At 48.6% G+C, this 27068-nt stretch overlaps 1 protein-coding gene across 1 annotated transcript; it reads left to right on the top strand.

Annotated features, from left to right (window-relative positions):
• Positions 1 to 6484: 6484 nt before the first annotated feature.
• HGD (homogentisate 1,2-dioxygenase) lies at positions 6485 to 23610 on the top strand. The gene is made up of 14 exons (XM_082776058.1): positions 6485 to 6644; positions 10567 to 10638; positions 11968 to 12056; positions 12646 to 12751; positions 15282 to 15341; positions 15572 to 15663; positions 16045 to 16079; positions 16936 to 17015; positions 17208 to 17307; positions 19252 to 19376; positions 19947 to 20051; positions 21026 to 21152; positions 22701 to 22882; positions 23247 to 23610. Exons 1-14 carry the CDS (start codon positions 6630 to 6632, stop codon positions 23376 to 23378), a joined length of 1320 nt encoding a protein of 439 aa, XP_082632184.1. The 5' UTR covers positions 6485 to 6629; the 3' UTR covers positions 23379 to 23610.
• The last annotated feature ends 3458 nt before the right edge of the window (positions 23611 to 27068 follow it).

Here is a 27068-nt window from a genome sequence, read left to right as displayed (position 1 = left end):
ATAATAAATTAGACAAACCACGGGAATTGGCAGAGTCCCTTACAGGCACCAGTAGCCTGCAGAGTAGGTGGGGTGTGTGGTCAGGTGCATCTTTCTCTTGGTTTTAATCAGAGGTGATCGATCCAAACTAATAAAGGAGTTGGGTTGCTACAATCATGCATATTATTTTCCTTTTAGGACAACGCGATGTGTGATAGAATCATGGATGTCGACACAGTTACATTTACTTCTAAAGGAAGTGCTTGGTCCACTGCTCCCTCTCTCTGTTATTTTCTCAGCAGAAATATTGCCCAGGTGCTGTGTACCTAATGCTCAGCCAGTCTAAGGCGTCAGGGAAGAAGGCTCATGCATGTATTTTTGAGGTATGTTAGACTTGGATGCAGACACAGGTGAAAAGTATTTGAGATGAGCAGAGAGCCTCCCTTCTCCCCAGAGGGCTTGCAGAGCTTTCTGGTGGATTTATGTCCAGGTGAGTGACTTAGGGCACAAATATGTCCCAATTATGGAAAACCCCTCAAGCTGCACTCTTGATTTCCAAACAGAAATACAGGAAAACCGTATCTTCAGTAACCTTAAACTCCTCAGTGTATGTTTTTGGGTTAATAGCAACAGGATTGCCTGCTCCTTGCAGCAATCTGCAGCAAAGGTGCCACTGGCTTTAAGCAATTTGAACTTACCCAGTAATGGGGTTTGGGGGGCAACCTTAATACCAGTTTTCGTTATTGATATAACAATAATATTTGCAGAGGCAGCTGCAACGTGCTTCATTTATCACAAATGAGATACAAACTACGGTGTCGGAGCCTGCAGTCAGTAGATTTTTTCAGTTTGGTGCGGTGAAGTCAGCGTTGAATCATCGCTTCTCAGTTGATAAGGAGGTGACAGGCTCTGCTGAGGGAAGGGCTGCTTCTGCTTTTCAGCAAAGAGAGCTTAATCCTTCTATTTCCTTTTCTTTTGTTAGCCAGCTCTTCCCATTAGAAGTCATGTTCCTGTCTCGCTTTCCTTAAGAGGATGCCAGTTTCTTTGATTCTTTTATAGGGCTGAGCTTGTCTGTGGCTTAGCGCGCTAGTTTTCTTTGACAAAAAGCTATTATCATTATTGATGAACCTGTCACTGGCTGGCAAGTTACCAGAAAGTGCTCAGAGGTAAAGCTTTCCTTAGGGTGTGCTTTGCTGCAGCACTGTGCATTAAGTCCTCAGACAGACACCGGTTTGGGAAAAAATAAATAAATAAATAAATGGGGTAGATGTTGGGTGGAAGAGGAGAAAGGAGGACAACATCAGTCCCGATCCTCTTAAATTTCAATCATTCAATCAACTGCGAAGTTCTCCTAAAGTAGTGGGAGCCCAACACAGCCAAAATGCTGGCTTTACAAACTGAAGCATTGTTCTCGGTGTTACACATTGCACTGCCGTGGGTTTATTCTAGGACCTGATCAACAAATGGGGAAAATGAAGCATGGGATCCCTTTGTGGCTCTTTAGGCACAGAACCTGTGCCTAAACAGTTCTCGAAACTAGATCCGTAGCTGCAGATGTAGTTTCTTACCATTAAGTACAGATTTGTTTTCTTTTCCCTGCCTCGACGTTATATCATTGAGATATAGCTCGTTGTGTCCCTTGGGCTTATCAATGCGCAGAAACTCTGCTTCAATACCTACTGAAATTGCACAGGCAAATTCCCTCGCAGCATGGATTTTTTCTCCAGATGTCAAACACACGTCAAATTCATAAATAAAAATGCAAGCTCTTTCCTGACTAGATCAACCGAAGGAAAGTCAGTGCTGTGTGAACAATCCAAGCCAAGGAGCAGTCATTTCTTTCAGACTAGGAGAAGGAGCATGAAGTGAAACGGTGTGTGATTAACCCATGCACCGCTACGTCCCTTTGGCCTGAAAGTTAACATTTACAAAGTGGAAATGGACTGCTGGCTTTGGGTTAAAGATTTATTAAAGGACAAGGAGGCCTACTTGCTCTGAAGGCTAGGACTAAGTTCAGAGTTTTTTATGTTGCGGTCTGATGCCATCCTCTCTTCATCAGGCTTGCTCTGCTGCAGTTTACGTGGGCTTGAGGGGCTGTCGTATCCCTGAGGAATAAAAGGTCAGATCACAAAATTCAGTGACTGTCCAAATCGAGCACCCTCCTTGGCTGTTCATGGGGAAGGACAGAAGAGGCCAAGGTGACTGAATTTCCCCTCGGCTCCTGGAAGTGGTCCTACTAGCCTGAAGGCAGAAGCATGACAACAAGGTGAGCAGGTGGCTGCTCCAGCCTCTCTCCATGCAGCATCTGTTTTTGGGTGACAACGAGCGGGTGTTCTCTGCCGCAGACGACTTTTATGACCTTTCCTGCACAAATAAATGATAATAATTAACCTGTCTGGCATCTGCTGCTGAATGGTCCCAGAAAAAAAAATAAAAAATGACAAGGACATATTTCATAACAGCCCAAAAAAAAAAAAAAAAAGTATGTTATTAAAAAGGGCCTTTTTGCCACAAAGCTGTTGGCAGTGATAAAAAAAAAAAAAAAAAAAAAAAAAAAGTGTAAATATTATTGCTTTATTGTCCTATATTATGATGAAAGGTGCCAAGAAAGGATTAAATCCCCTGGTACTAGGCAGTATACTAGCACATGAACAAAGGCAGCTGCTCTGGAGAACTTCTGTAGGATTTGGCAATGTGTAAAGGGTTAATGAATAGCAGGAAAAAAAGCATAATAGGGAAGATGAGATCACAGAGTCAGGAATGAATGGATAGATTAATAAATGTATGCGTTAATTAATGCATTTTGGCCGGATAAGGGTGGGCAGGAGAAGAGATTGGTCCTTTTGGAAGTAAGATAGTCCTTTTGGAAGTAAGTCGCTGTGAGAAGCAATAGGTGATTGCAACAGGTTCACGGCCACGTCCGAAAGGACCTGCCTCTCTGCTGCCTCTTACATACATTGCACACGCTTGCCAAATCTGGCAGCTTAGCAGAGGAAAATCTCCAGGCATTTCCAAACATTTGGGATGACGTCTGCTGTGGCTCTGACTGTTATGTGACATCCAGTTGAAGCTGTCACGCTGGATTTCTGGGATTTCTGGCAGGGCTTTTTGCCTGCACCGGTGACAAAACCCATCCTTGCTGCCTTGTGCTGCTGCATTGGCGTTTGCCCAGCAGGCTCTGCTCATGCCAGTGCCCTTCTCCAAGCCTTGTGAGCAGGTTCAGGTCTACACACACAGGACAGAGCAGCTTTACTTTGGGGGTTGGACATCCACTTGTTTAAGGTATATGCCGTGAAGTCTAGTTATTTGAGTCCCTTTGTCTATTCGGTGAAATATAAGCTGCCTCGCCTTCTATTTAAGAGGCTTTTTCCATTCTCCCCATCTTCCATTCACGTCGCAATGCTGAGTGCCAGCTGCCGTTTTCAAGCTGTTACCTTTCCAAGCAAGCCACTTGGTGCTTCCTCTCGTTCTGCTTCTCTGACGGAGATGAGCTCCTTGCAGGTCTTTGCAAAGCTACCCCACGGTGCCTATGAGTACATCAAGTACATCACGAGGCTGCCGATACTGGTGACATGCTTCTTCACATATCTCTCTCGGGTCTTGCCATAAATTTTGGCTGGAATCTCTTTGGAGTAGAGGCTACGTGGAACCATGCATGGGCAGAAGTCATAAACCCAGAAAAGTAGCTGAGAAGACACTGTACACTTTTGAAGCTTATTCTTCCACCCGTTATTTGTTGTGTTTATGAATCATGTTTATGTGATAGCAGTTCATTGTGACTATGAATCATATTTATGATTCATATAGCAAAAAGGGTAGTTGCTCTAACGTAAATGAAGTACCTCTATACTTAATATTTCATAAGATCTATATTTAAGAGCCACTGCAGCTAACTAAGGGGGTTGGCTAAAGCTGAATCCCAGAATCACTGAGGTTGGAAGGGATGCCCTGAGATCCTCCAGTCCAACCCCCCTGCTCAGGAAGGGTCAACTGGAGCAGGTTGCCCAGAACCAGGTCCAGTTGGGTTTTGACTGTCTTCACAGCTGGAGAATACACAACCTCTCCATGCAACATATCACAGTGTTTGACCACTACTTAACATTCACATTTAAGGGCAAAAAGGAAGGTCCAGAGACCTACAGGCCAGCCCGTCCCACCTCCATCCCTGAGGTGGTGGGGGAACGGTGAATCCTGGAAACCATTTCCAGACACGTGAAGGACAAGAAGATGATGGGAGTAGTCAGCATGGATTTATGATTTCTCTCTTAAATGGGATGGGCTAAGTCAGGAACACCCCAGAAGTGTTCAGAATCCTTCTTTTCTGCATTTCATATAATTTGAAGGTCAATAAATCACAAAGGCCAACAGCATCAGTTCAACAGCATCTCATTAAGTTATGTTTTTCCCTGAATGACATGGAAAAGCAAGGTTAGACAACCTAATTAGCTTTGAAAACTTTACATAGCGTGTTGTAAAGTGATCATAGCATGTCCTACCCTACTTTAGAGAAGAAAACAAGAGCAAGCAGGAAGTAGATCTACCCACAGTTCAAAACGAAGCCCTTTATTTTTGCCTGTTCCACGAGGACAAGAGAGCAGGACCTGTAAAGAGGTGTGAGCAAAGAGAAATGTAGGTTCTCAAACAGGACTGTAAGCTAAAATTACTGCTGCATGGCTCGGGGGGGGGGGGGGGGGATAAGGGAATCTTGAAGCCCCTGAAACTCTGCAACTTTGTTTTCCACAGCTGTAGTCAAATGGGTAATTCTTCACTGTCAGGAGCGTGAGAAGAACTCTACTCTGACATATTGTCTGGTAGGAGAGGAGTCTCCAGGGTGGGTGGCAGGTGCCGGGTGCTTTATTTCTCTGGCGATGATGAATCACTACTCAGGGTGAGCTAAGTTATTTCCAGCTCTCCTTGAGTTGGAGAATTCTGTAGTGCTGGCAAGATTTTTTTGTGGCAAAGCTGGAAGAGGCCAGGGTATGGAGAGAGCCTTTGTGGGCTTGTGGTGAGATGGCAAGCAGTAACAGAGACCTAAAGAAGGCTTACAATTTGGAGATTGCTATGGTATATTCTTCTAGAGCCTAACACAAGGGAGTCAGGGGTCTATGGTTCAGGCTTTCAGGCACTGCCGTAATAAAATGACCAACGTTCCTAGGCGAACTTGTCACCACTGTACTCACGTTATAATATGCTTAAATTTTGATCTGTTTTAGAGTAAACATCAAATAATACTGTACAGCCAGGTTAGCTGTTCTGTTCCTGGTGACTATGGGATGCAAACACTAGCTTCATGAAATCAGAAGAGCTGAGCTCAGCCCCTGATCTGTCCCCGAGCAAGGAGAGTTGGAGACAGTGGATCAAGCTGGATCCCAAATAGGCAGAAAGTCCCAAAAAAGTTTAAAAGAGGATGGGACACTTCCTGTCTTTGGTCATCTCTCCACAATGCTCCCACCAGCTGAAACATGGGAAGATCAAGCTGCATAGGAGAAAAGCTTTTTGACCATCAACTAGTGGAACAAGCTGCCCAGTGAGGCTATGCAGTCTCCATCCTTGAAGTCTTCAAGACAAGACTGGATAAAGTCCTGGGCAGGCTCAGTGGCCCTGGTGTATTATTCAGGGTGCTGTAAGGATGTTTTTGGAGAAGACAAACTGCCAGGATCTGACCTCGTTGCAGCCAGAGCCCTTGATGTCTGCCATGGCAGGAGGTAACCAGTGACTGCTCTGGGCTTCCAGGGTGCTCCGGGAGAGGGGGAGACATCAACTGCAGGGTCACATCTGAATTTCAGTGTAAGCCTTAGTGCCAGACACAGAAAATAAGAATATATGGCTACTTTTTTATTTTATTTTTTTTTAAGAGAGAAGAGAATTCAAAGTAAAAAAAAAAAAATCAATCATTTTTGTTTCTGCAACTTCTGGAAATGCAGCCCTGTTGCCATTAGTATTCTGGTGCTACCTGCATGCTTCTGCTTCTTTCTCAGCAACAGCTTTCCTGAAATATTAATGTTTCAGAGTTTTGCAACTTCTCTTCCCCAGCTCCAGTGTCGGGAATACAGAATCCTCCCGTTTCGCCCCAAACTGCTGTGTAATGTTGCCGCACACTGTTTCGCAAGTATCACTGTCTTCACCAGCACAGGGATGTGATCCTCTCTATCCCCTAAGTACCAGACACAGAAGCAAAATGAACAAATGTGTTCATTTAGAGGGTCATGTACAAACAGTGCTGGTATAATTTACAAAAGAGGCTCATAAAAAAAAAATAATCAAAAATGGGTTTTCCTCGTTATTAAGTGCCCTGTCCTTTCTGTTCCCTCGTGTGTGAGAGCTATGACCCCGTGTTCAGCAGCTGATGAGGAAAAGGAGCGGTGAGGAATCGGTGTCCCCCTCACCCCCTGTTTCTTATCTCCAAACCCCTCGTGGGATTGGTCCTGGGCAGAAAGGTCGGTGTTTGATTAAACACGGACTGGGCTGAGCAAACAGTCTGAGAGCTCCCTTGGACTTTCTCACTTCCAGCCCGCGGCCAGCCGGGCTCGGTGGATGCAGCCCCCCTTGCTGGACAAAAACCCGCTTGCAGACTTCACCTGAAGAAGCCACTGGCCAAATACCTCCTCGGGGTTTGCACCTGCTAGAAGAGGAGGAGGACCAGGAGCAGAATGCTGGGCTTGAAGGTAAGGGGCCGTGCACGCTGGTGGTGGGGCTGCCTGCCCCTAGCACACCCCCTGTGTCTCCATTTGGTGACAGACTTCCCAAACGTGGTCCCTTTGGATGGGGGCTGGTGGCAACGAGGTGGCAGGGCAACTTCAGGCAGGGATTGAGGTGTGCAGCTGAGATCTGGGCTGATGTTTTGGCCGGAGATTGCATGTCTCATTTAGTTTTAATGTGATCCTCTTTTATGTTTCAAGGTGTGTTTTAAAGCTCTCCGGGGATGAAGGATTCTGCTATGCTTCACCTGAACGAGCTTTTATTGCTCTTTTCTCCTCCTTTGGAAATCATCCTCGATCGGTCAGGGCCAGTTCAGGACCTCTTCCTCACCGTATTTGTTCTTCCCCCACTCCCTGCCAGGGGGTGTTTCCCCCTCAGCCTATGAAATCTGGCCGCTAACATCTGCCCAGCTGTTGCAACCCATGCTGCAATCTTCCCCAGCAGCTCCATCCTGGGGCAATTTCTCAGCTCACTTGGAAAATCCAGCACTGGCTCCTCCCAGCAAACCATATCATCCTCTCCCAGCACGGGGTGGGTTGCAAGAAGGGTGGGATGTTGGTTGATTTTTCATGTATAGGATCGCAATCCCAATTCGTGCCAGCACCCCACTGTTTTAGTATGGAGGACCATTTGCCCCAAACCACCTCTGCAGATCCCATTGCCAGCTCCTGACCCCCCAGCTTTCTCCCTGCTGCTGCCCCTGTGCTCATCCATCTCCTTTTGGGTTTGTGCTGGCTGTGCCCGTGTTCGCCCACCCGAGCTGATGCACGGCGCTGCGAGGTTTGTTTGGCTGTCGCTTCCCTGCCTCCTGCAGCAGCAGCGGATAGAGAAATGTCTTATGCAGCATTTGAAGAAGGGTCTTAATTATTTTGCAGCTCGTGTGTTCGTTCTTCAAATGCTTTTTTTTTTTTTTTTTTCCCCATCCCTGCTGTCTAATCCGGTGAGCAAAAGGTTGTGGTTTATAGGTCAGATCGTGACGCCCATTGCGAGCACTCTGCTTTGCATCCCGGTTATCCCAATCAATGATTTGTGCTGAATTTTTTATGTAGCGCTGGGCTTTCATCTCTCCCAATTTCACTGAAGAGCAACAACACAAAAACAAGGTGGAATTGGATGAATTCCTAAGATCCTGCTTCATGAAAAGCTGCGGGATCGCGAGCAAAATAACAAGAACAGTAATTATAAGCAGAAGTGGAAGGAAAGGACCGCAGAGAACTTTTTGTTTCACAGAGAAACCAACTCTCCAAATTACCAAAATAACCCCTGATCGGGAGGAGCCGTGGGATTAAAGCAGTGAGCCAGCAGAAGGTCACTTTGGACCAAAAACCACAGAGGAAAAGGGTTGGTTGTGGAGACCAAAGGCTGATCGTGGAGAAGAAGGGCTGATCATGAGTTGCCCTGGCCCAACACAGCCCCATATTTACACAGCCCCATTTCCCCCCTGGCTGGCACTCTCTGGAGGCAGCAAACAATTTGTTAGGAGCATCTCCATCTGCCCCAGCTGGGCTCAAAGCTGGACCCGAGCACTGTTTTCCTCTCCATATGAAACATCTGAGCCCTATGACATTTTTAGCACCTCTCGGCACTGATTTATTTGGAAAACAAACCGCCAGGAAAATAAAATCAGGAAGAAGACAAAAAAACTCTACCCCCCAGACAGCGTGTGAGGATGCAAATAACAGGCTCCGGCTCACCAGCCCTGCATTTACACGTGGGGGCTTGTGAGAGGTTGTTTTTTTTTGCAAACCACGTCATCTTTCGCACTGACCCTCGAGGGAAAGGAGAGGAGACAAGCCTCTGGTGTAGGGGAAGACAAAAAAAAAAAAAGAGAGTGAATGAGAAAAGCCACACGGAACAGCCAGGCAAAATCCTGAAGCGACAAAACCTCCGGGTGATAAATCACCGTCAGGACACCACCTCCCCTCCTGCAGCTGCAGTCCTGCCTGCCAGAAGGAATTTTTTGTCTTTATTTTTTTCAGCCTTCAATGCAGTTACCTGAAGATTTTTTTTTATTTTTTTTTCCTGAGCAGGGAAAAATGATTTGCCCAAACAATGATGCAGCAGCTTCTCCCTGCACTCACCGCTGGGGATGGCAGCACGGGGATCCAGCAATGCAAGGGACAGGTTCAGCCCCCAAATCCCCACTCTTCCTCACTAAACCCCTGTGCTGAGCTTTTATATTTTTATTTTATTTTTGTTTTTTATTTATTTCTTAGTCCTACACCACCAAGCAGGAGAAAAGGGGCTGAGTGGGAGCCCGTGTGAGGGGCAGCTGATGGGGCATCAGCATCAGCTGATGGCAATCTGCGGGCCTCACCGGCTGTGATTTAAAGGAGGAAATAAGCATCCTCCCCTGCCCACTTTCCTCACCGTTTATACCAAGATTGCCCTGCTGGAAAAAGCTCCCTCCTGCTGTCTTTACGGTGCTGGTGAAGGAGAATGCAGTGTGGAGGTCTGGGTTCAGCTGGAAGTGCTGCAGTCCCACCAGACGGTGCTGCATTTCCCTTCAAACGGGACAGAAATGCACCAGCACGCTACACTTGCCAAGGCTGCTTAGGTGACCTGCTGCTTTGCATATCAATTTGCTTCGTGCAGAAGCGGGAGGAGAGCAGAGCCCCAGCAGCATGTGCAAGGAGAGAAACATCCTCCGTGACCCTACAGGAACCGAGGTTTGGGCCAAGCAGGGCTGCTGGCCAGCCCAGGTCCCTCTGGGAATGGGCTTTACTCACAGATACCTGACAGGCAGCTGAGAAAACTCTTATTTTGTCAGGGGAGCTCAGATATATCCAGGAAATATCCAGGGGTCCGCAGCCTGCAGAAGGCTGAGGACCCGTGGGGGGCATCAATGCAGGCACCACAATAACGTGGTCAGGCTCTGTTGCCCCAGAGAGCAGGGCAAGCACCGGTGCAAACTTGTATTGATGTGTGTTAAATGCACTCCTGGCTGCCCTGGGAAATGAGGCTGCAACATTTTTTGCTCGGGGAGGGGATGTGGGGACAGTTTCCACAGTGAAAGTAAAGAATTTAGAAAAAAGGTCAACCTAAAGTTGGGAGGTCTGGGTGAACAAACCCTCTCTCAGCAATGCCACGAGCGCCTTCAGGCTGCAGGTGAGCAGAGGAGGTAGGAGGGAGCATTAATATTTAACTCTCTCTCCGGGCCACGAGGCTGAGCCATTCATTGATCGCTGCCGAAATACCGCTGCGTTCAGGCAGGGTTCGGCGGAGGTGCTTTGTGACCTGAAGGGGCCGTATTTACATTTCTGTCAGTGGGAAGCTGAGGGCTCTGCTTTGTCCCTTTGCGTGTCTGAGGTTTGCTGCAGGGCTGTCCTCGGCCCTGCAAAGCTGGGAGCAGCATCCCCTGGGGTCCTGCAGCTGCTGGCCGTGCCCTCCCTCGGACCATAGCCCCAGGAAAGCACACAGGTCTGCTCCTTCCACACATCCCTCAGCTACACATCACCTGAGGAGCCTAGGTTGTCACCCTAATTCTTGTTTGCTGCCACGGCAGGCAGTTCAGACCCCATTGGGAGACACTCCATAACGTTCCTGTGCCATCACCCCGTTGGTCTTGAGCCCGATCATATCTGAGATACCTGGCATATTTCTCGAGTGCCCTTATGGCACAGAATGTCACCAAAATGTACACGTAGACCTAACAAAAGAGCAAATGCTGTCAGTGCCTCCCAGCCCACCCCACAGTTAGCTGATGAACCTAACCCAGGAGCTGGGAAAATGGTGCATGGAAAGCATCATGCAGATCGCCTGGGGAAACTCTCAACGCCTGCAAAGAGTATGGGGGAAAAAAAGGCATGAGGATGGGATGGGTGAGTTGTCTGGGGAGGTTTTGATGTGTTTTCAAAAGCCTGATGAGCTGTGTGGTTTATTTTGCAGTACATGTCAGGATTTGGAAATGAACACGTTTCTGAGGATCCACGCTGTCCTGGAGCTTTACCAGAGGGACAGGTACTGAGTGTGTTAAAGTGCTTTATTAAAATGACATGGAGTGGAATGAATATCTGTTCCCTGGGCTTCTTTTTAAATTAATGTATTTTCTTACTCTCTGCCACCACAGAAGTCTTCAGGAGCCTCCCTTATGCAGGACAAGAATAATAAGATGCTGGCAAAAATCAGATTGGAGTGTTTCTTTTCATAGCTTCTATGTTTAGGTTACTTGAGAGGCTCCAAGTCTCACCTGGGGGTTATGACTTGCCTGGCTTGCCGCTGCTCAGCAGCAGCTTCTCAGGAAGGATTTTGGGAATGACAGTGGCTCAGGCACGCTGAGGATGAGGGAATTGGTGCTGGGATGAGCCGGAGCAGAAGCCCAAGGCTGGCACAGAGACAGTGCTCGCAGATCTCTGCAGGAATGGGCTTAGATCCCTCTGGGTTACCGACCTTTGGCAGCTTCCCTGCAGGGAGGGGACAGGAACGCCTGCAGCCATGAACTGGCCGATTAAAACACATCATATTGGGTTGTTTTAAAGAAAAGATTCACTTCCATTTGGTGCTATCCGCTCAGTCTGCAGATAAAGGAGGAACCCCTGAAGAACTGAAGCTCCCTCCTCTCCTTTACGCCTGTCTCCTTACTCCAGCCCAAATTTCCAGGCTGGCCGTGCCCTCCCCGGGGTCGAATGAGGTGCCCTCATCTGGGCTGAGTTTGGGCTCGGTGTCAGAAGAGTTAATAGAAAACCTGAACGCAAGTGAGACGAAAAATCTCCAGTCCCAGGGGTGGATCCTTTCTCCTCTGCAGTGTTTATAAGATTGGCATCTGCAGTAGTGCTGGCTAAGATAAAAACGACAAGGGCTATTGATCCCCCTGCTCCGCTGCGCGCCCGTGCCAACAAGACAAAGTTTTAGGGCCGGGAGCTACGTGCCAGGCATTTTACCTCTTCCTTAGGCTCACCTGGCCGGGCAGCAGGGGATGCTGCAGGGTGAGCCCTCTGCCCAGCTCCCACATCACAGGAGCCCCACAGAAAAGCAAGGGATCCCACGGTGATTGCTCCCACTCTCAGGCAACAATTTCCAGTGGCAGGAGGAAGCTCCACGCCACCAAAATGCCTGCTCTGGGCATCTCTCCCTAGGCAGAAGGGTCAGGGATGCTTAGGGCATAGGAAGGGAAAAGCCAGACAGTCGTGCTGCTTCCCTGTGCTGGGGCAGCCCCTCTGAATACCTGGTGGTCAAACTAAGAATAAAAATGGTGTAATAAATAATAAAACAATAAAATATCATAATAAAATAGTTAAATAATACAAGTGGGGCTGCCCCTCACTGCTGGTTTCTCCTTCCCCCCCACAGAACAACCCCCAGGTCTGCCCCTACGGCCTCTACGCGGAGCAGCTCTCGGGCTCGGCCTTCACCTGCCCCCGGCCCACCAACAGGAGGAGGTACTGTGGGCCAGGGGGGGCGTTTTTGGGGTGTTTGGGCACAGAGGTTGGAGCAGCGAGGCCAAAACCATCACCTGGTGTGGGGTTTACTTGAGCCATGACCGATTTGGGGGCCAGCTTGTGTAGCCCTGGAGCAAATGTCCTGCCCGTGGTGCCACCCCCATCTGGTGTTCACCGCATGGGCTCATTAATGATCCTATGGGTATAATGAGCCTCAGCATGCTGCTTTCAGTAACCCACCCCAAAACAGGTACTGGCTGTGACCTTGTATCTTCTGAAGCCCTCCCTAGGCCTTCATTTAGGTACTGTGCTCATTCCTGCCCCCTCTGAATTGCTGTGCTTGAGTAGCCTTGGCTTCCCACCCCGGAGGTAGCCCTATTTCAGCCACAGATTGGGTTGTATGCTTTTCTTTTTTATATATGTACGTGTGTCTGTGAGCATGAGCATATGTAAACACAAAGGGAGAGATTTAGAGAGAGATTTACCCAGCTGTAACAGCATATATCTGTACCCCGGCCCGTAGGGGTTTGATCTGTGGGAGGACCTAACCTCATCCCCAGGCTCATCCTCGCCTTCTCCTTCCCCGCAGCTGGCTCTATCGGATCCTGCCCTCGGTCTGCCACAAGCCCTTCCAGCCTCTGCAGGAGGGACACTTGACACACAGCTGGGACGAGGTGGAGCCCGACCCCAACCAGGTAACTGCTGGCCAGGGGAGGACAACCTGCGGTGGGTGTAAGGGTGCAGGATTCAGGCTGGGCTCATTTCCACCACCTGGGCTGCTCTCTCTTCCTCTCTTCCTTCCCCTGTTAAAAGCTCATCGTGGGGCCGAGCCGACCTGTGCTTCTGCTGCCCGTCCCCTCCTTCCCCGTGCTCTCGGGGAGGCTGCCAGCCCGTTTCTCAGGGGAAATCAGGCTTCGTTCTCGAGAGGCGCGGCATTTGTCTTCCTCTGTTACGGCCCCGCCATCATCTTTAATCATGATTTCTTTCCTGCCAGCCCCGGGACATTTGGCTTTGCTAATCTGACTCTCCCCAGCTGACGCCCTCCTCTCCACACAACCCCATGCTCATTGCTTTCAGCTCCTCTCAGGTTTTGCCCTTTGATTCATCATTCAGCCATTTCCCAGCCTGCCAGCAGCCTCGCCATTTGTCTAAATACTTTCTCATTTCTGCTGGAATATGTTTTCTAACCGCTGACCGAGCAGCGGTGGTGACAGGCTCACATTTAGGTGCCCATGGTGCTCCTTCCCCAATGAAGCTCACTGCTGCTGGCTGGCAGCAGTGCTCGCAGCCTGCCACAGAGCCCATCCACAGCTCCCTGTGGTGTTTTGTGGCCTGCCCAGCTCGCTTCAGGAGCTTTCCCCGTTGTCATCCATCTAAAGGCATCACCATATGGACGCGTCTTATGCACAGCTCGTTGAAGTCAATGGGAAAAAATCTCTAAACTTGGAATCTTGCTCAAGGACAAAGGCAGAATTATAAAAGATACCGTGCACAAAGCATAAAAGAGGACAAAGATGATGAAAAAAATAAGGGGTGCAAGCAATGCCAATGCCAAAGAAAGCTCTCCGGCTTAGAAAAGAGGTGACAAAGGGAAACTGTGATTGACAGGCAGGGAGAAAATGAATCAACACTGAAAGCTTCTCTGTTTGAAGCACCCACTTGGTCTTCTCTTCTGTCTCAGGGCCCCTGTTCTGCTGTTCTTGTGTTGGTGAAACCCAAACCCAACAGGGACCCACTCTGAGACCAAAGTGAAAATGGAGATGTTATCCAGGAACTGCACTAAACTCACCATTTAACCTGTAGACTTACTGTCACCTTCAATACCCCCCAGTGAGAAAGTTTCCTTCCCTTTAGGCCACCTCCATTCCTGATGTTTATTTCTCTTCTTTCCCCTGCTCAGCCTTTCTCCCTGCTCTCTTCTGTGTCTCCTCTTGTTATCCCTCTGCGTGTCCTTGCTGCCAGTGGTTCCCAATTCCCAACCACGGAGGCTTCAAACAGTCATTAGCAGGATCATTTGGGAAGCAGATGGCTTTGGAGAGCAGAGCTGGGGGCCGGGCCTGGGGTGCTGCTGGCTAATTAGCGATGAGCCCCTGCTTTGTCTCACTTCGTGCACGGATGCACCTGCTGGGTCCAGCACAGCAGTGGTTCTGCTCCCCCCCGAGGCAGGCTCTCAAGGAGAGCTTGATGAGTCACTTGGGGCCCCACATTTTGGTTTTGGCTTGAAAAACATCTGCGAGGCATGGGGGGATTGTATCTCTTTTTACTCCTTTCAAATTGAGCAGAAATTTGCCCATGGAGTTCACAATTTTCAGAAACAGCTGGCACAGACACACAGTCCCATAATATTATGTTTATTTATTTATTTATTTTTTCTTGGGGAATCAGCCCCAAAACATGCCAAGACCTTCCAGGCCATGTAGCTGGAAGCCAGAAGGCATCCCCATAGATACCCAGGACCACTGGCACTTTCATCTGGGGTACAGCACACTGGTGCCAGGAACATTTCTGGTGGCTGGTGCCAGTAGGATCGGGCTAAAAGCCAGCCCCATCGTGAGGATTTGGGGTGTTTGGGTAAATCTGCTCCAAAATCCCACCTGTGAGGGGCTCTCAGCTGTGGCACTGGTAACCCAGAGCTGCAGAGCCCCAGATGATGCTATTAGTGGTAATGAACACCTTGGGCTCCCCCGGCATCTTCTGCCTGAGGGTCTCAGCAGGTTTGGGAGGAGCAATCAGTGCAGCTGGCAGCCCCCAGTCCTGCAGGAAGGGATGTGCCTGCTCTGGGTGTGGGGAAAATGAGAGGGAGTGTGCAGAAACGTGCTCGAGTCATGGAGGGATGAATGGCCTGGTGCAGCGCAGAGTGCAGGAGCAGGGAAATTTGGTCGTAGAAAGCTAGCTCATTTGAAATTTCCTGCTCTCGACAATGTTGTTAGTAATAGTGGAAGAGACAGCTTTTAAATAGGATTTTTTTTTTTTTTTTTTTGAAAAAACCTTGGCACCCACACAGGCCAGCCAATGATTTTACAAAATTACAGCTCAAAGCGAAAAAGCCCCATAAATCAAAAGAAACCTGCAGACCAAATTAAGCAAGGCAAAGAGGAAAGAGAAAGCTATCTCAGCAAGCCGAGGGGAGGGCGTGTGTGTGTGTGTCTACTTTCTTATGAAATATTATCATTTGCTTTATAACCACCGGTGTTCTCTTCTTGCTTTCTGTGTGCTGCAACCTAGCTGAGATGGAAACCCTTCGAGATCCCGAAAGCCCCCCAGAACAAGCTGGACTTTGTGAGCGTAAGTGGGGGGCCACAGCTGCCGGGTGCCCTCATTTTTTGCCTCAGGCTTCTAAAAAAACTTAAGATTTTAAGGAAAAGCCAACAATGTATTTGGCCAAAGCCACACAGAGCAAGGAGGTGCCTGTGTGTGGGGTGAGCCCCAGCAAAGGGATGGGGTGAGGCAGGAAGGGGGCTGCCCCCGAAACTGCCTGCCCCTCACTCCCCATGCTGCTGGGGGTCTGCCCGCAGGGACTGCACACCTTGTGCGGCGCCGGAGAGCCCAGGGGACGCCACGGCATCGCCATCCACATCTTCGTCTGCAACACCTCCATGCTCGACAGGTCAGGGACTGGGCTGCCAGGGGCTGGGGGTGAAGGAGGGAGCTGGGCACGGGGCTGCGGCCAGAGGGGTGGTGCTGGGACTGGAGTTGCTCCCCGGAGGTGAACACGCAGGCTCTGGTGGGCATCGCTACCCGTTGACCAAGGGCTGCTTCGCCCAAGGCCATAAAGGCAGGGAACTTGCCAAGGAGATCTGGACGTGATCCTGGGCAACCAGCTCTAGGTGGCCTTGATCGAGCAGGTGGGTTGGACCAGGTGACCTCCAGGGGTCACCTCCCACCCCAACCATGCTGTGACTATGTGACAGCGTGTGCAAATGCCTGATTTTTTTATTTATTTATTTATTTTTTTTGACACCTTGACCTTCCTCTTCTTTTTCTTTAGATGCCTTTACAATTCAGACGGTGACTTCCTCATTGGTGAGTGGTTGCTTTGGCTTCTCCTTTCCCCCCCAGGACGTATCTGGGCTGCCACCCACCTGCCTCTTTCCTCCTCCAGCCTGCCAGCCAGCTGCAGGGACTTGAGGAGGGTTGGCTTCACCCGCGTGCCATCCAGACCTGGTGGCTTGGCAGCAGCTGGGCTGTCAGGCTTGCCCCATCGCTCCCAAGCAGCTCAGAGGGCACGCAGCTATGCCAAAACCCAACGCTGCTTTTGAGCAGTGACCCAGCTTCCCCAGCCTGGTGCTCAGAGATCTCTTCCCCCGTGCTTCCCAGATCGGTATCAGGCACCCTGTGGAGGTTTTCTGGAAAATATAATCCCTGGGATTTCTGAGCAGCTCATGGAGAGATGCCTGCACTGCTTCAGTCCAGGATGATTTGGCATGGCAGCTCAGCTCCTGCACTCCACCAGCCTCGGGCAACCAGGCTGCCACAATGAGTGCTGAGCTTGGCACATACAGTGAGCACACGCCAAAAAAAAAACACTCTGAGCAGCATCACGACCCTGCAAGCCTGATATTTATGTACATCTTTCTTGACCGAGGGACAGAAATGCCTTGGGGTCACCAACAGAAACACTTCTCCCATAAAATAGTTATTGAGTCTTTCGTGCTCACTACCATGAAGTGAAATTACTAGGGCAGGTTCTGCAATTTTGCTGGTTTTTCAAGTCAAAATGTGAGCTCTTTAGTTCCTGGAGACATTATTCCCTGGCTGATGTAACTGCTTCCCTCTCAGGGGACAGAGAGGAAGGTGTGCAAGCCAACCTGGTGTCAGCTTGTTGCTTCACCTCCTCTATCTTCTACCCCTACTCTTCTACCTTTATTTGCATCCACAGTGCCCCAGCAAGGAAAACTGCTCATCACGACTGAGTTTGGGAAGATGCTCGTGGAGCCCAATGAAATCTGCGTTATCCAGGTAAGGGCTGTGTTATCCGGGAGGTGAGGGGGCTCAGAGCCCGGTGTTGAAGCAGACAGCTAAAACCTGAGCTCTGCGTGGCCTCTGCTGAGCTCTGGGGGCTGGATGGACCCAGAAGAACCCAGCCTTCAGCTGCCCTTGGTTTGTCAGCCAGGTCCCGGGATGATCCTGGTTTCTTCCTTTGTTTTCCAGCAAGGAATGCGTTTTAGCGTGGAGGTGTTTGGAGAGACCAGAGGCTACATCCTGGAGGTGTATGGGGCACACTTTGAGCTGCCTGACCTGGGACCCATTGGTAACCATCTCCCATCAGACCTACAGTGAATTTCACAGGGACAGAGTGAGGAATTGCCAGCCCCAAACCACCCTCTTATCTCCTGTGTAATCCTTCCTCCCATGCATGCACTCCTCCCAAAGGTGCTTCCCATCCTGGCACAGTTATCCCTCAGCAGAGCTTTCTGAAGCACAGCCTGAGCCTCAGCACAACAGGAATGCCAGATGAAAAGGAGGGAAAATAAAATGTCTGTGTGCGTGCACAAGCCAGTGCTTGCCTGTGCAAACCTGAGCACCTTGCTGCTGCCCATACAGGCACCACTCTTCATTAAAGCTCATTAACATTAGACCCTCATTAGACCCTCCCTGCCAGCTGCTTCCCAGCCTGGGAGCTGTCACAGGCTGAGCAGACACGCTTGCTGCTGTGACAAAGATATCGTGAGAGCATCTGAACCCCGCTGTGATCTCCTGGCCAGCTCTCCTGGGGTGCTCAGCACGGGCTTTTTCACCATCCTCATCCCCGGAGGGCTTGCCTCCAGACATCTCTGGCTGAGAAAACACCTCCTACTCCCTTGTCCTGGTTAATGCTGCTGAGATTGTCACAGGGAAGCTTCACTTCCCCTGTAAGAGCTAGAACAACTACAGGAGCAGTATCGAGAGTTCTCTGCTTTTAGACCAGTGCTTTTTGTTGTTCTGTTTTGTTTTTCATCGCAGGGATGTTATTTGTTTTGTTTTTCACCTAGATCAGGCTTGTTTTAGAGCTCTCAGTGGGATCTAAAAGACTGGCCATGCTTGAAATAAACTGTATAGGTGTTACAAAGCACTAACAAGCCTGGCATGGCCCATCTGCACTCAGAGGGCCTCTGTAAGCATCTCACAGCCCTGGTGAAGCCGGAGCTGGCCATTTCCACAGGCAGGAACCGACCCAACCTTCAGCATCTCTCCCATGCTCTTTCTGCTCCGAGCCTGCAAGGTTTTTCAGCAGCTCTCCTTTCAGCAAGCTGGGATTTCCTGCCTTTACCATGCTTCTTCTGCCCTGTGCCTGCTCCACGTGATTATTGGTATTGTTACACCTGCCTGTTGGTAAGAAGTTTTCCCATTAGCTAGTTTTTCAGACACTGTTGGAAGGAGCTTTTTTTTGAGCCTGCAGAAGGCAGGAATCTGTTATAACATTTACTTTCTGGAGAAAAGAAAAGGAGTGTGCTTGCCTGTAAATCTTTTCAGGAGCTGGTAATTATAAGAGCTCCTCTTCCCACCACCTACCTGGCTTCCCCTCAGAGACCAAGATCCTTTGTATTTCATTCTTATTTTATTCTAACTTCACTTTTCACTTGAAAAATGACAGCTGGAGAAAAGCACCGACTGTTAAACCTTAGCAGCAGGTAGTAATGTCTGGCATTTTTATCCAGGAAACTCAAAACACTTTGCAACAATAATCCTAACGAGAAGAATACTTCAGCACCCATACAGCGCTTTGCACTTTGCACTCCTTGCACCAACCAACCCCTCAGTGTGCCCAGAGTCTATAAGTATCACTAGCCCTTATTTTATTACTTTTTTTTTTTTCTTTTTGCAACTGTTCAGAAATGTGTTAGGCCCCCTCACGAGCTTCAGAGCTTCTGCATGGCTAAGCGTCCAAGCAGGTGGATGTTCACCAACTGAAAGCAATTTGCCCTCCATTTTTCGCTTAATTCCCCAATCGTTCCATGCCTTTAATTGAGGATGAAGGGCTAATCCTGTTCAGAAAAGAACAGGGGGAGACCTGCCTTAGTCACGTAAGGGAGCGTGGACTGAAATGCTAGGATGTATTACAATTACCTAGTTGTAGGAGCAAAAAAAGTACACGAATAGCACAGGTTTTGTGGTGCTCTAAGAAGCCGTAGGGTCATTCAAAATGCAGAAGGGCACCCACAAAGCCACCCTGTTTGCACCTTGCCCAAAGATCTCTGGTGTTTTTCTTTTGCAGGAGCCAATGGCCTGGCCAATCCACGCGACTTCTTGGTGCCGGTGGCGTGGTATGAGGACCGGCAAGTGCCAGGGGGCTACACGGTGATCAGCAAGTACCAGGGCAAACTCTTTGCAGCCCAGCAGGTGAGGAGACCCCAGGAGAACAGAAGGGACCACCGGGGCATGATCTGGGGTCTACAACTCACCAGCATGCATGTAGTCCCAGGACGTCCTGCTGGGGGAAGTGGAGCAGGGCTGAGCCTTTGCCTTCTTGGCTTCTTCCCCCAGCTGAAGCTCCTTGATCTGGAAAATGCGTCTGTGGAAATTTGGTTAACCCAAAGACTCAGCGATGGTCTTTGCCTCCCTGTTTCCACTTGCCTATTGAGCCCCCCAAAAAATAACTGGGAAAATCCAAATTTTCTATACCAAAGAGCCAGTGTTGGAGCGCACCTTGTTCAAGCACTGCTTGGACATCCAAAAGTCCTCAGAGATTGAGCCCTGGAGGGAGGGCTGAGGCTCACCAGGTGGAAATGCTGAGGAAAACCATGTCCTTGCAGTGTTGGGCTGTGCCCGAAGGGCTTCATGCTCTCACTGTACTTCTCACCAGCACTAAACCCATTTTTAATCTGGGAAAGAGCAGTGCCCTGCATATGTGCAGCAAGTTGGAGGGCTGTGTGTGCTAATCCTCTGTCTTTGTCCCTATTGCTTTGATAGGATTTCTCCCCCTTCAACGTGGTAGCCTGGCATGGGAACTACACGCCATACAAATACAATCTGGAAAACTTCATGGTCATTAATTCTGTTGCTTTTGACCACGCGGTAAGTTCTGGAGCTAGGCAAAGGAGAGCTATGCTTTGTGGATGCTGTGCCACCAAAATTCACCCTGAGCTCCAGGGGTTCAGTGCCTGATAAAAAATATGCCATCCTATAAGAAGCAGTGTGAAATCTCTTGTGCTTGTTTTTCTGGGCCTGAAATGAGATATTGCAAAGACATACAACCTCTTTAGTGGTACAATGACAGAACTGGAGGTTGATCAGCTTCTTAAACAGCTTTATGCAGCTTAGCATAGCACTTCTGTGCCCTGAAAGAGGGCTGAACACTGAGCCAATATGCACCATGCAACTCTGAGAAAAGACCTTTGCTTCAAATGATTGCCTTGGTTTATTTATTACAACTGTAAGGGCTCCTTCCCTTGTTCCTCTGAGCCCAGTGCTGAAATTCATTTGAAGAGCTGGCAGCTTTGGTTGCAATAATTTCTAGATCTTACGGAAAATAACTAAAGCCAAAATCAATGTGAGCAGCTCTTCTGAAAAGGAAACCAGCCCAGTGGGAGAGGTGCCCGCAGCGGTGCCATCTCCTGGCACTGCTTCCACGAGTGGGTGTGCAAGGAGACAGGAGCACTTCTAGCGAGACAACTAACAGAAAGCATTGTTTAAACTCCGGAGAAACCTGCCAGGAGAAAGATGGTTTTGGGATCAAAGCCCAGAAAATCACTTTACTGGACTGGAAACCTCAAAAATCCTTGAAGCGAGTGACAATTCCTCTGCCCTTTGTTCTCCCAGTTTGTCAGTCAGCGGGGCTGTGAGACAAAGAGCCTCCGGTAGGATGCTCCTGCCCTCTGCTCAGAGGGGAATTTTGAGCTATTAGGGGGAAAAGAGATGGAAAACAAATTATCCTCAAGTCCTCAGCATGGCTGCAGTAGTCAGATTTGCCGTTGGGATGACCTGAGCAGAGCCCTGCTCTGTTTCATGCTTTTCACCTTTTTATTTATTTTATTTTATTTTTTTCCCAGGATCCTTCCATCTTCACTGTCCTGACAGCCAAGTCAACCCGTCCTGGAGTGGCGATCGCTGACTTTGTCATATTCCCCCCCCGATGGGGGGTAGCCAACAACACCTTCCGACCACCATACTACCACAGTACGTCTGCTCTTTGTGGGTTGTGCCTGAGTACAGGAGGGCAGAAAATAAAAAACCCCAAGCCTCCATTTATTTGAGAGCATGCTCAGGGAAGGAGCAGCCCAATCTGTTGCCCTTGGCACGGTTACATCCAGCTTCTTGGAGTCAGCGAGTCCTCCTTGGAAAATGAACAAAACCAAAGATGTTCCTATTTACAGCACCTCCGGAAAACTGGGAGGTGATGGGCTGCTTGTGTCTGTGTAGATGGATGTGTCTGTACTCAAGGGGCTCCTGCTGAGATCGGGTGCGTATCGAACTTGGCACCGCGCAGACGCATCAGAAATTGTCCTGTCATCCAGCCATGAATTGCTTAACATCTCATTAGAACAAAAAGAACACCTCAAAGAGCAGGAGAAATGAAAATATGACAGCATGGGTGGGGAGAAGCACTGAGAGATGCAGAGCTGCCCAAGATCTCGCAGGGTGAGATTTGGCTTGCAGCAAAGGACTGAATTGGCTCTCCTGATGGTGGTGGTGGTGGAGGCACCTCCAGCATTTAGGAAAGCCAGAGGTCAGGAACTGGGCTCCCTCTCGGAGAACTGGCTGCATTTGGGGTGATTTGTTTGCCACCACCAGAGGTGGCTTCTTTTTGGTAATCCCTGAGCATAGCCACCCGTAAGAATGAATGGATGCTAGAAATCCCATTCCCCACTTGAGATTACCCTTGCAGAGTGTGGATGAGGCACTAGGAGACTGGGGAAAGCCTGCCCATCCTGCAGCCCTTCTGTTGGCAGATAAAAAGCTCCATCAAGGTCTCCCTACAGTCACTTTGAAGTGCTCCTCAGCAATTCTCCTCTTCCAACCATTTTTTCAAGAGGTCTAGTTCTTTTGCCAGAAACCCCCAAGCACTTCTCATGTGCAGTAAAAATCTCTGTGCTCAGAGAGAGCTTTGGTGCACTCGGAGTCCCAGTTTTCCTGGTGCCTTAACTTCCCCCCTAGAGTCATATACTGAACTAGAGGCAAAAAGGGGTTATAGAAGGCAGAGCCACAGAAGCACGCTCTGGTTTTGCAAAAAAATGACCACTCAGCTGGAAGTTGCCGTAATGTTTAGTCACATCAGCTCCACTAAAGACTGGGATGGCAGTTGTTAAAGTACTTCCTTAGCAGGGAGCATAACTTAATAAGTCCTGAGTGATTAGATTTAGCCATCGTTAGCTAGGTTCGTGGTATGTCACTGTTGGTTTCAGAGGGTCTGCTTAAAGTATTCTTCCTCAGGGAAGGACAGAATCTGGGTCCTTGTCTTTGGGCATACGGTGGCTCTCAAGAACTAAGCAGTTCCTGCATGAATCAAAAGCATAAATTTTGGAAGTGTCTGGCTGGACTGGAGGTGGTGGAAGAACATCAAACAAAATGTTTTTGTGCTTATGACCTGGGACAGCAGACCAGGCTCTCACCAGACTGCTGGCTATGAGCTTTGTGCCTCAGTGCCTATAACTCAGAGGTGATTATGCTGAACTGCCTTTCCAGTGCTCCTCCTGTGTTGCAACCTTTTCTCTATGCCTTCCACAGGGAACTGCATGAGTGAGTTCATGGGGCTCATCAAAGGCCACTATGAAGCAAAGGAGGAGGGCTTCCAGCCTGGAGGGGCCAGCTTGCACAGCATGATGACTCCTCACGGGCCGGATGCTGACTGTTTTGAGAAGGCGAGCAAAGCCAAGCTGGAGCCTGAGAGGGTTGCAGAAGGGACTATGGTAAGGAGTCAAGAGAGCCGGTAAGGTTTTGTACCCAGCAAAGCATGCTGCCACTCCCAAAGTACAGCCTACCTTCTTGCAGGAAAGTCCTTGGACCAAACTGCTGCAGCATTCACGCCCCATACTCATCAACGTTGCTCAGCTCCCAGGAGCTCCTCTGGAGATACTAGATGCCAGGCAGCTCTGATAATCTGCCCACATGAATTGTTGCCTGAGCAGGAGGATGGGAATTTTCATGCTGATTGATTTAATTTTTGTCTCAGCCTATGAGCAAAGCAGTCAAGACCATGACTGTCCTCCTTTCTTGCCCCCTTGCCTGGATTCAAACTCTCTTGCCCTAATCTACCTTTCCTGTTCCCACCAGGCCTTCATGTTTGAATCTTCCCTCAGCATGGCTGTTACCAAGTGGGGCCTCAAGACCTCCAACCGCCTTGATAAAAACTACTACAAGTGCTGGGAACCTCTGAAAAGCCATTTCAACCCCAACCGCAAGTAAAGAGACATATCTGTTGCTTGCAGTACACAAATGAAGATGGGGAAATCCAGAATACCTGCATGTGGTGGCACAGTCAACTCAGGCAATGAGTGCTCCAAGAATGGCATTTCCAGCAGCCACCGAGCCACCAAAATGATCATGCTCATGTAACTGGGGAAATGCAATAAAAACCACTATTCTTAGCTTTCAAGTACCCAATTAAAGCCCTCCTGGCGACACACCGAAGCTGAAATACTTGCAGGGCTTTCACCATGTGCAGTTGGTGTGAATGCTGTACCCTGGGTGGATATGAGGTGACAGTCGCCACTTCAGAGCCTCCAATATATGGTGTGACATGTCTTTCACAGGGAAAAGCTAGAGATCAACAAAGCATTTTATGTTGTCTGCAAGGGAAGATCTTCCCAAACAGAACTCGAGGCTCTACCAGGCCTAAGCCTTCTACTGGGGGCATTTCAACCTGCTGGTTTGTGGAGGGTTGCCAAGAAGAGCCCTTATTGTCAGAAAAGCATTCTGCAAATTAGAAAAGGTCAGAGAATCCAGAGTGCTTCACTGTTAAGTGAGGGAAAGTTTCCTCTTCAGTCTCATTCTAGCCATCCTTCGATATCAACTTGATTGCCTGCAACTGACAATGTCTCTCCCTAGTGCTGATTTGCAGCTTAGTGGATGTCAAAGGGCCTGTCTGGCCAGCCCAAACATTTGCTCCTGGGGAGCTACCTGGAAGAAAGGCCAAGTGCAGACACACCTTTATGGACCTCAAAAAACACTGAAACATTCACTCCTCAGCCCTAGGTGGCGAGTTCGAGTCAGTCTCCTGGACGGACAGGGAAGGCCCAAGCAAACAGGCTAGGAACCAGGCGCACAAGCAGGCACCCCAACCCTCAGGCCTCTGCTTTAGCACATGCCCACTTTTTCATCATATCAAAACAGGATTTGGAGAATTTAGCCAGACAGGTGTGTGATAGATGTTGCTACCAAGCCATTTGTCTCTCACGCGCGCATACCCTGAACTAGTTTGCTCACAAACCACGCACCTCATTCGTCTTCTGGTGAAATTGATTTCTCCTGTTGAGCCTGCCAAAACTAAGAGGAGATTTGGGTAAGTGTTTGAGTCTAGGATGTGAAACAGTTACTATTTTTGGTGCCATGGGGATCTATGCTCCCTACTTCCCCTGAGACACAATCTCCAATTGACCAAAAACGAAGGAAATGCAGCCCTGTAAGGCTAAACTTCAGTCAGCCACATCCACCACCAGATTTGGATCTGCACCACATCCTGGGGTGGGAAAAGCAAAGCATCAGCTTGGAGCAAAGTATTACATTATAAAATCTACAGGGCAAACTCTAAAATAACGAGCTCCGAAGAGGATGATCAGGAGGTTCAATGTGCCAGAGAAGTTGATTTAATCAGACTGACCCAGGGATAAATGAGGTCTAAATGTTTCACAGGAAGAGGAAAAAGCTTGTTTTCTGTTTGGGACATAAATAATGATCCACTGACCTGCAGGCTTGGGTTCCTCTTGCTACCGACTCATCTCTGAAGCAGACACGGGTGGTTACACATCAGTAAAGGGTAAAATTCCATCAGGCACACTCACTCTTCTGTCTTCACTCCCTATTTCTGAAGGGAAACACTTCTTTCTTTCCCCTACACGCCCAGCACCACCTCAAGTAGCACAGCATGTTTTTTTCCTCCTAAGAAAACAGCCCAGGGGGTTCTGCAAATAGCACGAGGGAAAAGTAGGGCAGCTTTCCTCCAAGCACTGTGCTCAAATCTGCAGGGACGGAGCATCAGACACTCCTGTCTGCAAAGGCAAGGGCTGAGGCAGGTGCAGCACGCCAAACAAATGCTGGCCTAGAAGTCCAGAGGCGCTGCTCTCATCCACAACCCATCCTGAACAATTTGTTCAACCGTCCTGAAACAAATACAGCTGCAAGGAAGAATTTACATGTGTGGCAACTCAAGTTCCAATTAGCCGAGGAAATGGGTCCTGGGAGATCAAATTAGTTTGTGGCAGCAGGAAGATAGTTAATTTAGCATGCTCAGACAAGCAATTATTTCTTTCCCTAAATACTACTTTCCCCATGTCTTGACGCCTCTCTCCCGCACTGACCCCCAGCCGTACCTTGTGATATCATTTGTGACAACCTTTTAGAAGCAGTTCTGCAGAGAGAATTAATCTGGGTGTGCTTTAGCTAAGGTAGAAGAACAAGTCATAGACAGGTGCAGAAGGGTTGCTGTGAGCACATATGGGATTGAAAAAGCAGACCGCAGTCCTGAGCAGCTGCTGCACACAATTACTGCCAAGCCCCCCACAGCCTGAGTCTTTCATGGCCTAGACAGGAAAATGAGGAGCAAAAACATATAGCACTTTTAAAAACCGTTTTCTAAAACATCTGTAAACACCGTTGCTGTGACAGTAACAACATGGGAACAAGTTTCCCAGAGGTCTTGGAGTCTCCCTTTGTACTCAAGACTCTCAGAAGCTTTCCACAGTCCCAGCCAACTTCTTCCAGGTTACCCTGCTTGTGCCAGAGGGCTAGGACATGACCCCCCGAGGTCCTTTCCAACCCCAACTGCTCTGTGACGATGTGAAGAAGCTCATCAGTTCACTCTGATGCACGGGGACTCCCAATGGCCCGTACTTACATCCTAATCACGCAGGGCAGCACGCTTACCAGAGCTTTTCTTGCTTCAGTCAATAATGCAGGCTGCTTTCACACCACACACAGGAGTTTTAACTTGTGTAAGATTGCAGTTTTGGCATTGACCTCTACATTCCAGAAAAAAAATCCTTTACAGCATCTGAAGAACAGGGGTGGTTTGGATTGTGACGGCACCTAGAGGCCATGTGAAAATTCAAGACTGATTTAAGATCTTTTTTCCTCACTCACATCTCACTACCCTGGGCAGTGACAGCTTTAGAGCTGCCCTATACCAGTTGACCCCAGCAGAAGAGATTTCTGCTCTTGTAAGAATAAGCAGATAACATATCTTTGCAGATACAAAGTTCAGTCATGCGTGATGTGGTATTTTTATTTATTTATTTATTTTTAACTCACAGCCTATTTCCAGGGGCCATGGAATAAATAAAGGTAGGGCTCCTATACTGTGAAGGAATCAAAAAAGCCTTACATTTTTACTTTCTGTTCCTCCACTCATGAGAATCACAAAATTAGTGAAAACACTCTTAGTCACATATAACACAGTGATACCCAGGCACTATTTCCAGAATTGCTGCAGCAATTTTACCAAGAAGTTTATTGCAATAAACAAATAAACAGGGTTTAGGGCTGTATTTTATTAGGGAAAGGAAAAAAATCAACTCAACTTCGAGACCATGCAGGCAGGCTCCTAAAAAGATGATTAAAATATACCACTGGAGTTACCTATAATCTGATTTTGGCAATCTACGTAGTTAAACCAACACCAGAAGAAATACTTGGTACATGAGCAGTAGTTCTTTAGGAAACTACAGTGAGATTGCTTAATTATTTAGCCTGCTACTAATTTTAAACTTCAGCCCAAGCTGCTCTGACAGCAGCAACTTCCACAGTTTAAAAGGAACCTTTGTATGCAGACCGAAGGAGTTAACTGGTGAGCTCAGGACATCCCCTCCATATCTATTTGTATTAGATATAAAGATCCCACACTGTAGTACTTTCTGTAATTATTAAAGATGCAAGCCAACC

The sequence above is a fragment of the Aythya marila genome, assembly GCF_965140915.1.
Source record: "Aythya marila genome assembly, chromosome: 1".
NCBI lineage: Eukaryota > Metazoa > Chordata > Aves > Anseriformes > Anatidae > Aythya > Aythya marila.
This window is presented reverse-complemented; position numbering and strand designations above follow the sequence as displayed.